The sequence below is a fragment of the Poecilia formosa genome, unplaced genomic scaffold (assembly GCF_000485575.1).
Source record: "Poecilia formosa unplaced genomic scaffold, Poecilia_formosa-5.1.2 Scaffold29, whole genome shotgun sequence".
NCBI classification, from domain to species: Eukaryota; Metazoa; Chordata; class Actinopteri; order Cyprinodontiformes; family Poeciliidae; genus Poecilia; species Poecilia formosa.
In genome coordinates this window covers 97,052-111,658 of record NW_006799968.1, presented here as the reverse complement: position 1 = coordinate 111,658, position 14,607 = coordinate 97,052, and the positions used below count along the sequence as shown (strand labels likewise).

Here is a 14,607-nt window from a genome sequence, read left to right as displayed (position 1 = left end):
AGAACAATTCGTGGCCATGACAGCATATTTTCCGCTTTGTTTTTAAAGAACGGGAGAGGTGGATAAATGAAGAATAAAAGAAGAAATCTCATACCAAAAACAAAAAGAAATTTCTGCAACTGATGAGCAGATGATTCTGAGAATTGCGTCTTTCATAAAATCCAGCAAAGATTTAATACAAGACCTGACAGATGAGTCACTTGCTCTTCATCAGCTCTGATAATCCTATTCCCTGTTTTTCTCTTAGGCCTTTTTTTTTTAATATAGATTCAGCTGAAGACACAGGGATAGCTTCTCTCATTCTGACAAGCTGCTAGGAACACAGCTTCTGAAGTAACCATCCAATTTAAAATTGGTTACATATAAATTCATTTCTGAGTATTAGGAGTCTTTCTGCCTCAAAGATTCTTATGTCAAAGTTAAGAGACTGAAAGAAAAAGTTCACTTTCCGAAATAGTTGGCTAACTTTGAAAAAATATGTTTCCGTAATAAATAAAAAAAAAGACGGATATATTGCCTCTGTAATAAAATCTGGAAATCCCCCGGCTAATTCCAAAACAGATTGTTTACGTTACAAACAATTAATTGATTGTGAAAGTGTTAGCTGGATATGCGAGCGCTAATTAGCAACACAGAAGAAAGATTAAGTGAGCACTTTTGCTACATAGATTATCCAGAAATCATCCAAGAATCATAAGTGATTTTATGAAGTAAATGGGTAAAGAGCACCTCAGCTAAAATCGCCCTGTTATGAAATATGCAACCATTTGAAATCTGGGTATTACAAGAAAGAAAAGTAAAACCTGAGAAGAGGATGCAACTCGGCAGCCAAACCATCCAAGGCCCATTTTTGTGTCCTTAGGTAAAAATATTTTTGTTTTTGCCGATTGTGTTTTTAGAAACTCCAACAACAAAATCTCCAATGAATCGTCCTGCATGTTTACCCACAATAATATTTTATAGCTCCATCCTCTTTTGTGCATGTGAACTTTTTAGGGTCCAAACACGTTGAGGGAAAATCAAACTTCTTATAGAGTTTGACACGGATACAGTTTTATCGAGGTGCAGCTGGACAGGACAGAAAGGCTGATAGAGAGAGAAGAGAAAGACATGAAAATGGCCGCGGGGACGGGAAGCAAACTGGGCACCAAGAGGTAAAAAAAAGTATAATTCCCCTCTGTTCACTATAATATAATAGCATAGCCGCTATATGTGGTGCAGCTGCTCTAACAATGAGCCATGTGGTTTCCCAATCATCACCAATCTAGTGTTGCTAATCCATCATGACTGAAATATGAACTGATTATGTAAAGCGAGCCTGGCTCAATCACTTCATGACCCGATAATAAAAAAATGAAGGACCTCAGACGGGTCTTTTTCCAGGTGTTTGCTGTCAAAGCCCTAACAAGGCCATTGTGCTGAGGACAGGTGCAGCGGCTCATGGAAACTCCGAGTTTCTCTTGTGGTTTTATTCCACACTTTTCTGCAGAGCAATGCCAGGAGCCAGAGGACTTTGAAATAACTTACTTTTGGACAGTTTGCTGCTCTCCACCGATTATCAGACTGCTCTCACAACATGTTAGATTTTGCTCGACCACCGGACTTGGAGCTGGTTGGATTCTGATCCAGCAGGTGTTGGAGAAGCAGGAGGGAGAGAAAAGCAAAGGCAGGACTCTGTTTTTACGTGCAGGTTCTGCTACTCCTGTGATGTGATTGTGTATGTCGACTTGTCTCTGTTATGCAATGAAGAGATTTTTTGATTTCGTTTCCATTTTCAAATGTTGCTAATTTTTAATATACAATAACAATCGATGATTTTGATTCCAGAGACAGTTGTTGATTCACAGGATGGTGGTGTAAATTGGAGTAATAATACTTAGCATCAGCTTCATTTTACTCATTTTTGAACCTAATATGAAATTTCCTTTTATAATTTTTTTTCAATTTTTTTTTACATTTGAATACATATACATATTTTCATTTCAATCATTCTTGTCAGAACCAAAGAAGAAAATATAACTTCAGTCTCCAAGATACTGCTCTGCACTATCAATTTTTATTATTACTTTCCTCTAAATATCATATCGTAAAATACACAATTTTTCAGGTACATTTGATTTATATATATTTTTCTATCACTACATTCGTCTTTCGTGGCATTTGAACTGTGCATCAAAGATCAGATATCAATATTTGAATGTTTCTGCTGCCTTCAGCTCAATTTTTTCCACACATTTTTTCATATTTCTCAACTTTATAGCACAGAAATGGAACCAAGCATCAACAGCAATGAGCCTGAAAACATTTAAAAAGAAAGAAAAAGGAATAGATGATTCCCTTAAATGAACTACCTGGTTACCAAAGATTCTATCAAATATTGAAGCATGACTACATTTCACAGCTCTGATCAGTCTCGTTAATTAGCTCACCTGGCCCCAGGAGGAAGTGTACCAGTCAAGGCATGTCTGAACGTTGCAGGGCATTTGTGTCAACGGTCTGGTGAACATGGCCCGGCAGTGGAAAGGTCGCAGAGGTCGTTGGTTTCTCAGGTCAAAACACTGGACCTCTCTGAATCTCATTCCGCCTTCACAGTTCTTGGTGCACTGCGGGGCCAGAGGGGAAGCACGTAAACCAACGAGGCATGAGGAAGCAGCGTGAATTTTCCTTCCTGACGTTAATTAGCTTGGTGGTTCAGAAGTGAAAGGTCCGACACATACAGCGGAGCTGCATGCCGTCTCACCTTACTCCACTCCCCGACCTTCCACGTGGAGCACGGCCTCAGGTAGCACTGTCGGGCAGGCGCAGGCCTCTTGGTCTGATCGCAGTCTGATTCTGAGCCAGTACTGCAAACTAAGGTCCTCCAGACGGCGCCCAGACCGCAGGTGGTGGAGCACTGTCCACAGACAAAGTCATTTAAGAGAGAACAAGTCTGACAGCTTCAAACCAGAGAGACATAATTCACATTTCCCCAGCTTGTCATCTGCACTCCACTGGTTTTACACTTTGAGGTTTAAGGGGTTAGAAACATTAACCACACCAGGAAGCAAAATATCTACGTTTGAGGATGAAGGTTACAAACTGTATGTTGTATTGGTCAATTTATACATCAAACTTCTGATGTTTTAATTGTCATTACTTCATCGTTAAAACAGGTAGAATGTGGAAAAAAAGTCAAAAATACGTACGGTGCTCCAGTTACCGGTAACCCAGAAGGCGGGCCCTGCGACTGGGGAGGCTGACGTTTGGACCGGATGCAGCCACAGGCCCGGCGGACGGGTTGGCAGAGGTCTGGGCGTAGTGGACTTTGTGCTCTGCGGAGGAGCTGAACTGAACTCAGGAACGGCCGATGTGGTCATCGACGGGTACGAGGGGTCAGGATGAACGTTACCGTGGCCCTGCATCACCGAGGGAACGGATATGTCATTGTAGTCAAAATCGGACAAACGGAATGAAGGAGGCTGGAATGTGGGGTATGTTCCAGTTGTCTCGGTGTACAGAGGTGTCTGTTTTACATCTGGAGGAATATTTGTAGCTCCCTGAAGAGTTTCATCCGACCCGACTTCTGTTTCAGTTACAGATGTGGAGTCGTCAGATGTGCCCTGTTTACCTGAGATTACAAGGAGAGGAATGGCAGGAGGAAAGGGTTCATGAGAGGGAAGAGGCGACGGTGTGCCCAGCTGGTCCCACCAGTCATTATCACTCATGGCAACATTATTCTGATTCAGCATCTGGTCCTTTATTGTGAAAGCACCTGGTGTGTCCTGACTGGTTGTTTGAGGTATTTCTGACACATTACTGTCTGATTCAGTCACAGCACGAGTTCCCTTCTCTGGCAACGGAAAGCCTAAAGGTTCTGAACTCTCTACGTTTTTATCTGCAGAGATGTACAACTCGGCCTCCTCTGGAGCGTTTGATTTTGCAGCAACAGCAGTGGTTTGATGTCTGGCAGCAGGAGCGCTGTGTGTCGGAGTCACAGCAAGACGGTTAAAGTGATTTTCCTCTTCGCTGAAATCGGTGTCGTTATTTTCCACCTCCTCTCCAGATTGACCCCAGGTTTCATCCTCCGCTGGTTGCTTTGTGCTGAAAACCAGACTCTGCATTGTGCCGGCGACTCCAGGCCAGGGGCTTTTGCCTTTTTTTCCCGTTCGTAAAAGCGAGTTCATGGAGGGCGGCGGCGGTCGGGTGGCGGACACTGGAAGGAGGTGATCTTCGTACAAGAAGTCATTTATTTCGTCTTGATTTGCTTCCTCAGACTTCGCCTGCGTGTCGTCTGTTTTTGTGCTTTGTGGCTCTCGGGTGTGCGAGAGGTGGAGCTCCGCGATTGTCGCAGCTGGTGTAGTGGCTGTGGGAGCTTGTGGAAGGTCTGTCCAAGCGTTTGCTTTCTCGCTGTGGGTTGGCTCGGCTCCCTGTGGAGAGCTGTCCTCCGACTCCTCCCCAAAGCGCCCGAGTTCATTCGATAAGTCTTCATGGAAGTCGATGAAGTTGTAATCGTAGTAAAAATCATCAAAGTGAACACTGGTTTCATGAGAGGGCTCGTCGTCGTCAACGAGGCGGTTATTCTCGATGTTGTTGTGGTAGTGAAAATCATCCTCCACCGCGTACTTATGGTCGTTCTGACTCCTCGGCTGACCTCTGGCGGTGCTGTGCTTTGGCGGAGGCTTAGCTTCAGGTATGGCGTTTATCTCGTTGAGCACCTCCTTGCTCGACCAGCCGCTGCCGGACAATTCGATGTCTCCAAAATTGCCCAGAACCTGGAGACAGTCCTGAACCTGGCAGCTCGTGACAGATGACGGTTTGTTCAGAGGATCGCAATCAGCCGCCGTGTTTCTTGAGCAGGTGACATTGCGGTGGCGCAGTCCAGGACCACAGGAGACCGAGCACTGCGGGCAAGAAGCACAAGACACGTGGCGATTAGAAGCATTTACACGTGCAAGTTCAAACTGCGATTCAACATAACACTGTGGAACCAATACAGGCTGAATGGTGGATAAATTGGTCGCACTATTGCCGAGCGGCAAGAAGGGCTGGGTTTGAATTCCAGCCTGGCGTCTTTCTGCAAGAAGCTCCTCATGGGTTCTCACTGGGTGCTCCAACGTCCTCAGACACTCCAGAGCTATGACTTCTAGATTAATTGGTCTTTCCAAAATTGCCCTTAAGTGTGAGTTCATGCCTGTGTGTCTTGTATCGCCACATTGACCTGTGATGCTGTACACCACCTCTCACCCACTGACCCTGGAGATAAAAACCAGGGATGGATGGATGATGGATGATGGATGTTTCATATCTGTATGCAGTTTTAACTAGTAAAGCACTAATAAAGCACCAAAAATGTTTAACAGATTTCTTTCCCTCGTGGTCAGTTAATGTACAGCTATACTTCTGGGGTGGAAATTAATACATTCATTAATTGTGTTTCCTCTATTTAACCAGGTTAAGACTTCATTATGATTAAGATCTTACACGCAAAGAGTGCCAGAACAGAAAATATGCAGCATTACACATACAAAGAAAGATAAACACCCAAGTTTGTATTTTGTAATATCAGAACTGCACTAAAAAGGGACGTCTGAGGAAAAGGAAGGGTATTTTGGTCTTTAATACACGTTAGATTTTGTGGATTCAAATCTTGTTCATTTGGCATGAGTTTGATATCCAGCAATTCAAGATTTAGCACCAGCATGAAACTGGAATCAGACATCATCTTTATGTAGAACTTAGGACAGAACTTATGTACTTTTGTCACAGATTAAAACATCTGCAGATTGAGTTAATCTAATGTAGAGTTTTCAGAATCCATAATCTCTGTTTTTATCGTTGATAAAAGGCAGCTCATTGTGCTTCAGCTCAAGATGTTTCAAATACAACATCCATATTTTTCACTTTTTATTTCAGTCATAATAATTGGATAACATTCATGTTAAATGCATCTAAGCAGTTTTATGTAAAACTAGCCGTTCTTTAATCGGGCCAGAAATGGTTTATGAGCCACAGCTCATAAACTGTAATCAAAATTTAAAGTTATTATAAAAATGTCTGTTTAACACACCACAATCTCCTCTCTTGATAATTAAAGTAGTAAAGTAATATCGCGCTGCCACACAATATTTAGTACAGAAAAATAGACCCACGGGGCAAAAAAAGAGTTTTATACTTATGCTTCTATATCACTGCAAATAATTATTTCCGTTTAATGCTATAATGGAATATCCAAATTAATTCTTTTAACCAAGAAAATGATGACAACTCTAGTCTAATTACTTTATTTAAGACAAATAAATCACATTATGAAATACTGGTTATTACGCTTTTCCAGAAATACAAATAAACATTTGGGAGGAACCCCAAACTTTTCAGATAAACAATTACAAACAAAAGAAAAACAAAAGTGCAGATATTCCTCTCACTGATTCTTAGGCAACCGAAGAACATATTTTTTCACAAGCAGAATGTTTTTTTGATTTTTTTTTTTTTGCTTTTAAAAGTTGATGGTTTAGCGTATTTTTTTCTTTAGATTCTCCTGGTAGAACCAAAGACTATGTTTATATTTTATTCAAAAGTTCACTCACAACCACAGGCAAATAAACAAGGATGATTCAGGATGTGGGCAGGTTTTCTGTCAAGGTTCAATCTTTAAAAACTAATGGTGACTACAACAAGCAACATGTCACAACCTGCTACAGAATTCAGACTCAGCAATAATTTACCATATCTTTACGTATCCCTACATAAACAACCTGGAACTGTATCTACTTCTGAGCTGTCATTTATACCATTCATATTAATTCAGAGTGGAAAATCCACCGATGAACATTTGTGATTCATAGCCACATTCAGGATGTTTTATACATACTTAATTTATTTTACTTTAAGGAAACAGTTATGTGACTGTAATAAACCAGATTTAGCAATAGGATGTTGCCTAATATGGTTTTAAAATGTTTTATGACTTGTATTTCGTCACATAGGCTTAAGAACTGCAAATGCTTAAGAACCATCAAAATCTGCAAAAAAAGAACAAAACAAAACAAAAAACAAGGTTTTATATACTTTTTGCTTTTTAATAGTAATGAAATATATGTCAGAGAATGCTGAGGCTACATTTAATCAAAAATATTTAAATTATGGAACAATGCTGAGCTTATACAAATGGCTAAGTACATGAGTATGACAGGATTTATAGGAATTGTTATTACCAATGATAAGAATTCATGGTGTTGCAAACACTCTTCATAATTATCTAAAAGCAGTGAGTATATACAGCATCACTACCAGTTGTTTTCATTTGCATCGTCTCTGGTCAGATACAGATTGTTGTTTTCAGAACATCACCTGGGACTAAGTTTAATTATTTTCAATTTTCAAAGTCATTTGTTCAGCATGGATCGTATTTCCAACTAGCCAACTACCAAAGTTTATGCACAGCTTTGCTAATGACAGAACTTGACGGTGCGCAAAATACGATAATTTGCATCGTGTCTCCAAAGGATTAGATGAGCTAACACGTGTTCAGTCTGAATCAAATTAAACATTTAAACTGGTAAAATACTTGTGCAGGTGACCAAGAAATAAATATTTGAATTATTTTTCATTACATTTTTCGTCACATATTCTGTGGTAGAATATGTGACAAAAAGACAAAAAGCTACAAGGATGCAAGGAAAGACAAAGAGGTTGGGACAAAGGTTTTATGCATTTGTAAATGCCATAAACACAACTTTTAATCACGTGCCATTAAAGCTTATATTTACAATTGTGTTCAATTAGGAAACACAGATATGGAGAAGTGACCTCTGAAATGAATACTGGGACTAAAAAGCAAAACGGCCGAGGTTATGAACTGGATAAAACGCCTCAGCTTAGCTTTGAGTTATCTGTATCTGTAAAGACAGGAGGGAAATGAAATAACGGTGCCATTCGTCTGGCATTTTGAAAAGTCTGACGTGTGAAAACACAGAGATATATTAATTAATGTGACGCACAAGCAAAAGAAACAAACTTGTGCATCTTTCTCTCCGTCTGTCGGAGGACAGCAAAAACTGACCTTTGACCAGCTGCCAGCGTTCCAGTCGGCAGGGCAGGGGACGTGTGTGTTGCAGGGGGACGTGGACTCAGGTTTGGGGATGTGCTTGCAGTCGCTGGGATCCAGAGCTTCCCGCTCCTCCGCACTGACAGCTTGGACACAGAGAACCGTCCTTTTAGCCTGGCCCAGGCTGCCACAGCTCGCTGAGCACTTATCCCAATCTCCAACCCACCATCTGCACAGGCGGCACAAAGAAAGCAACGATTTCCAAATAATCTGCACGGCCGGGGTGAAAATGACTGCGCCTCGCCGTGGTCCTGATGCGGACCCGCCAATTCGGCAGTGCGGCGAAAGGTTCTGCGAGTCGCTTTCATTGTTCCCCACACAAAATGTTCATAATGTGTCAGGCATAGAGTAAAAGAAAAGCTGCTCAATGAAAATGACTCAAATTTCGTTCAATGAAGGAGGATTTTGCCCAGATGCTGAACACACATCTTTCTGCACATTGTGGTGAACTGAAATGGTAAAAGAGAGAGAGAAAAAAATGATTTTTTTGATGAAACTCATTGTGTACAGCAGCAATGGAAGTGGAAGAGACAAGGGCCTCTAAAAGATTTTTCTCTTCCATATTTCTATGCAGGTGCCAAAAGAGTAAGAAAATAAAGTGGGTGAAATGTTAGCATCATAAACAAATAAATAATGGCTTAGTGTTACACTTGCAATTGAAGGAACGTATAAAAACACAAAATGTCTTCAAACTGAGAGCCGTAACTTTGGTAAACACACTAAAGTCACTGATGAAATGAAAGCTAATCTATTTCAGCCTCATAACTCTTGGGAAGAAATATGAAATCCTCACCAAGTCGGCCGTTTTATTCTGTTCCAAGCAAATCTGTAAGTGAATAATTTAATAAGTGAATGAATAAATATGGAAACACGAACCGAAGGCATTTTAGGAAGTAGTTAGTAGAGCACCCACAGCTTTTCTAATACTTCAAGCCATGGAACAGAAAACGATGCCAGTTCCAGCTCTGTCAAAGGTTCCCACCAGATCCAGACTCTTCGGTAGTAACGTCATCGAGTTCATTTGTTTTCACTAAACAAAAGGTTCAGAATCTTTAGTTCAGCCTGAAGAAACGCAGGCAGGCACTTCGCCATCAATACACCTAGTACTGACTGCGGGAACGAAGAAAGCCACCAAAATTTTAAAGTCCATCTGTGTCTTTCCAACAGGGGTAATTGCTGCCATCCGCCCTGCTCCTTTAGCTGAAACACAGCTGCATGTCATCAGCAATGGTGAAAATGTGCTTGTCATATTTTCATGCATCACTGCGATGAAAACAAATTAATGTTCCCACATGATTTCAGTGGCAATCTCAGATAAAAGAGTCGCACAATCATCCACAATCTCTATGTCTGCCTCTCCTCGGGGCACTGAATATTGTTTTAGCTTGATTTGATTTTTTTTAATAGATTTTTTACTTATTTATTTATTTTCATTTCGATTCTGATAACTTGCAGTTTTGTTTCTGCCCATTTCTCGTCAACATCTGTGTACATGTCCTACTTTGAAGATCTTACTGCCAGGCTGTGTTGATGTCTTTACTGACAACTTGCACATTTTAAAATCTTAACATTTTTGGGGTATGTGGTGCCAACTTAAAAAGCAGCCAGCCAAGAATAATCAACATATTTTACCCAATTCTCTAGTTTTATTTTCTTGAATGACTTTTAGAATCTTTTTGTTTCGGCAAACAGATTTAATTTTTTTAGCCACGTTTTTTGTCAGTCCATTCATTTCTCTCTACACGGAATAATTTTCTTGTCTGCCTTCCCTGTAAAAGAATGTAATTCTATATTCTATAAGAATACAGATTGTATATTTCTCTCAGGAATCGTATTGATCTTGAAATGTTGTCAACTGCAGAAAAATCAAATTAACTGCAAAACACAGATAAGAAGCTGAGTTTCTTGAGTGCAGACTTCAACATGTAATCACAAGAGTAATAATCTTTGGAAGGTAATTTGACCTTCTAAAAAAAAAGAAAAAGAAAAAGCTATAATCTCTCTTTATTTGGTTTTGATTGCGGCACTTCATGTGTAAGAAGCTCTCGATGTCATTATCCAGGCTCTTACAGGACCGCGGTCATGTTTAGTTGAGAAATGAAGCAGACGAGACGAATCACTCCTGCCTGGGATCTTCAGATGTAAAGAACAAAAACAACAACTGAACTCAAACTTATGATGAACTCCATAAACAAGAAGGAGAGAAAGCCGAGAGAAATGGGTGAAATGGGGACAATTAGTGAGTGAGAAGACATAGAGACTGAAGATGAGCAGGTAACGGGAGCTAGAAACGGAAACGACTTAAAAAAAAATAAAAATGATGCCAGGGAGTAAGAGGCAAGACATACCCCAATTTACATAAGGTTTAAAATCAAATAAAAATGCATTGAATCTCCAAAAGGTGAAGACAAGACCGACACAATCATGTCCGCAGTGATTTCAATTCAGAGCTACTTTCAGTTTTCAGAGAAAATGTAGTTTCTTTTCTGATTCTACCAAAGTTAACAAGCTACAACTTTGGTATCAAAAAATGTGTGGAAGTAAAAAAGAAGAAGGAGAAAAAAAAAAACATGCTCTTTGATCTTGAGTTGGATGGTCTGTTATGAAGTAAGAAAACCTGCATTTGATGGTGGGGCGACATGCCTTACCTTTACTGTAAAACCAGATCATGGTTTCTTAAAATAAACAGGCAAAAATGAAAAGAAAAAAAAAAGTACTTATCCTCTGAGATCAGGGAACCTTTAAGGAGCTAGGATGAAAATTTTACATAAAAAAAGAAAAAAAAATGAGTATCTCAAGTATTACTTCTTTTTTATATTATGTGGAAGATGCGCTTGTCTGGCAAGACATCATATCACATAATCGATATAATTGGTAGTTGGGTTGCCATGTAGATGTAAAACAAGTCAGAAGTCAGAAAGGAAATGAATGAAGCATGGATAATCTGAAACAGATTCTGCTCAGGATAGCATATAATCTTGGGCCTCGTCTGAAAATACCTATAATCCTACTTCAAAAGCCTAAGCAACAGAAGGAATTGCATTTTGTCATTAACGCCACATTAATACAGATTCAGGCTTTTTCTTATTTCCAGGGTAAAGCCTTAGAAGCGTGGAGAATGCAGCAGGAAACAAAACGCGCCGTGTTTGTCTGAGAAACCTCAGCGTGTCGTAAATCACAGCTCGTCTGCATGGCCGACTCACATGGCAGGGCACGGATCTCTGGAACAGCTGGTTCGGTTGTCATCGGGCCGAGTGGACGGGTCACAGAGATGCTCCTCGGCTATCCCGGTTGTCTTCTCCACACAGTAAACAATCTGCCTCTGCACACCTGGAAAACAAGTGGGAGGAGAAAGAAAAAAAACAAACTTTTCTGACAGGGCCATGACACGGAGCAACAGCAGAATGTTTTTACTTTACAGTCCTGGGAAAAAGAGATTCCCATAGCAGCACTGGCAGATATGGGGGGGAAACCACCCCACCCCACTAAATCAGACCCTGCTGCTATCATGTGCCATCACCTGGCTAAGAGGGGAGAATGGCAAGTACTTCCAGTTAAAGCAACGAGCAAGTAACTCAGATTCTGGCAACAAGCTGGTCTGGAGTGTAGAGATGTGTGCTAGGCACAGTGGCAGGAAGGAAAGAAATCATCAATTACTGCAAGGAGGAAACCATCGCTGCCTACGGCGAGAGAATCCTTCACGCCCTCTGTTTGGTGCTTTTGTGCTCCTGCTTGGAAAGCAAACGGAGATGAAAATTTCTTCTGCTATCAAGTTGGTGAATGCTGAAGGCAGCCTGTAGCAAAAAAAATGATTTTAGATTATCCATTAACCTTTTAGAAAAACCTTCCCCACAAAGCAGGTCCAGGTCCAGGTTGTGCATTTCCTGTTGGTGTTTTATTTGGTTATTTAATTGTGAAGCCTGTCACTGGAGTAATCTGATCTGCCCCGTGTGTTGCCGACGTCTTGCATTCCCAGATCGCCTCTCATCCCAAGAAATTTGCAAAGTCATCAGTTGCCACTGAGCCTTTCCAGAGTTTGCATGAAGGATCGTTTGCTCTCCAAAGCCTCTGTTCAGCTTCCTAGTATCAGCATTTAGAGAGAGTTAGGTTGATTAGATCAATTCTGTTTCATAATTTGATTATTCTTCACTGCTGAATTCATGCTGCTACTTAACCCCGCTAACTCATTAAAGAAGCTGCAGTTCTAGAGAATTTGAGGACGTTCAGCTATTTGAGTGCATGGTTCATAGATTTAAACAGTACCTGGCTTACAGTCCAGAGCAAGTTATATGGGTGAGGTCTGTGAATCCTAGCTGACATTTCTTTCCGAGACTTTTCGTCTAAAGCCATTTTTGCTAAGACTTTTTATTCTGACACAGAGGATGTGCTAATGTACAGCTGCAAGTCTTAATCTGTCATAGAAGGGAGCAAATTAGGTTAAGGTCATACAAAGTAACTTGGCCTATAAGTACTATGGAAATGAATAGTATTATTTTATATTTAATTCAACATAAAAACAACATGTGTTGCATCAGCAGATATTTCCAATATGCTCACAAAAAGATAGACTAAGAAATGTAGGGGAAATGCTATAAGAAGACATAGAAATATCCAATATTCACACTGTGACGGTGACTACAGCACTTTTTTTTTTTTAATTTTCAAATCTAAATGTAATGCACATACCCTCTAAATAATAATAAATGAAAAAAATAATTTTCTTAAAGTATAAATGCTTTTCTTTTTAAGCTAAAGCAGGAGCTGCGTCATTTTACGTATGAAAGAAACATTGCTTCAGTTAATAACAATACATGTCATAGCACTATTATTATGAAAAACAATCTTAATTTTCAAAGGATTTTAATTTAGTTTTGTGGAAAATACATTAACAGCTTTGTTGATGTATTTTTCCCCCCTTGTGTACAGAAATGACTTAATTATTTCCAAGCAATTTAGCCTGGCATTTCCTGCATTAGAGCTGTATGCTGAACACACTGACGAGAAAAAAAGCCAAACATACGGGAGCCTGGTCAGAAACACATTTCAGTAACTAGCCTCCTTTTCGAGCCACTTTGCCTTTCAAACTGTATTTACACACAGCAGTACATCTAAGGACACCTCTCCTTAAGCTCTGACAGGTTTATCTCCAACTCCCTGCACATTTCCTCTCACCCTCTGGAGGGGACTTTCACTCTGCAGGAGCAGGAAACAACTAACAACCCCCTGCTCTGATCCTTCTCCGGGCCAGAGTGCGAGTCTGATAGCTAATTTACAAACAGCATCTCCCAAAATGTCAATAGGACCAGGTTAGACTGAAAGACAGACTGAAAAAGAGGAAGAGAAACAAAACAACTGGAAGACCTTCTAGGGGAAATGTTTATTCAGAAACACATTATATTCATTTTGCATGAGGGTACATTCAGTTCTTTTTTTATTTATTTTTGTCATCACTAAGAAACAGACACCATTTTCCTCTGTAAAAAAAAAAAAAAACAGAAGTCTAGTGAAAGAAAATATGGTTGCTATAATTTGTTTTAAAGGAAATAATCTGTTTGTATGCCAACTCATGTATTTAAACTTTCTTTGTTGTCACACACTGACGCGCGAATGATTGCAGGCTCTCTTCTGTACTACTAATGCACCGATTTCCCAAACAGCTACTTAACATTAGAGTTTAACAAGAAATTAATGCCATTTTGCCATTTGCTGCAACCCCCCCAGGCCCCCCTCCACCCCCGCAACCCCACAAATATTTGGTGAGCCTCTCATAAACCGCCTACATGAACAATTTCAATCAGCACAAGCCTTTCATGAGTGATTATGAGGAGGCTGCTGAGGAGAAAGGCTGATTCTCGCATAAAGCGATAGCTTACAAAGAACAGACCCTCTTTTAGTTTTAAAGGATTGAGAACATAAAAAAATAAATAAAAAGCAGTTTAAATCACCACATGAGGTAAAACTGAAACAAGACAATCAGATATATATATATATATATATATATATATAATTTCTCTTTTGAGCAACTCTTGCAGGAGTTGATGAACTCTTACTTTCAGTCCACGTTTTACTCAGAGGGTCAAACAGCACAACAGTAATATAATACACCACTGAAAGTCTATATATAAACATCTGCATCTCTATGGAAAAAAATAAACACCGACGCAAATTTGGTTCCCAGCTGAAGTCGATCCGCTCCTCAGTCATATGAAAAACAATCGAACGACTAAATTTCTTGGCGAAAAATGTAAGGACTTTCCTTGAAGAGATTAGCCACTGATTTGCTAGATCTGTGGACGTTGGCCGATATTTGTACTGACAAAGGAAACAAAAAGTAAAAAAAAAAGGAAAATACTAAAGCATGTTCTTGTTTATGTGATACAAAATCCTACTGAGGTTGTCTTGCTGATTACTCAAGTGGCATTCATCCATATAACACTCACCATTCGCTGCTTTTCACTGAAGTCTTCACTCATGTCTCTGTTTTGCCCTTTGTTTTGTCTGAATGTTGCGATTTGCCCTAA

The 14,607-nt window shown here is 40.0% G+C and overlaps 1 protein-coding gene across 2 annotated transcripts in view; it reads right to left on the bottom strand.

Annotated features, from left to right (window-relative positions):
* adamts7 (a disintegrin-like and metallopeptidase (reprolysin type) with thrombospondin type 1 motif, 7) overlaps nt 1–14,607 on the bottom strand; it is a 113,724-nt gene that overhangs the window by 32,902 nt on the left and 66,215 nt on the right. For both annotated transcript variants that reach the window (XM_016670026.1, XM_007548975.2), the window contains exons 15-19: nt 11,290–11,416; nt 8,042–8,255; nt 3,186–4,880; nt 2,741–2,893; nt 2,430–2,603 (exon numbers count right to left, since the gene is read on the bottom strand). In XM_016670026.1, coding sequence (XP_016525512.1) covers nt 2,430–2,603; nt 2,741–2,893; nt 3,186–4,880; nt 8,042–8,255; nt 11,290–11,416 — 2,363 coding nt within the window. The remainder of the gene's footprint in view (nt 1–2,429; nt 2,604–2,740; nt 2,894–3,185; nt 4,881–8,041; nt 8,256–11,289; nt 11,417–14,607) is intronic.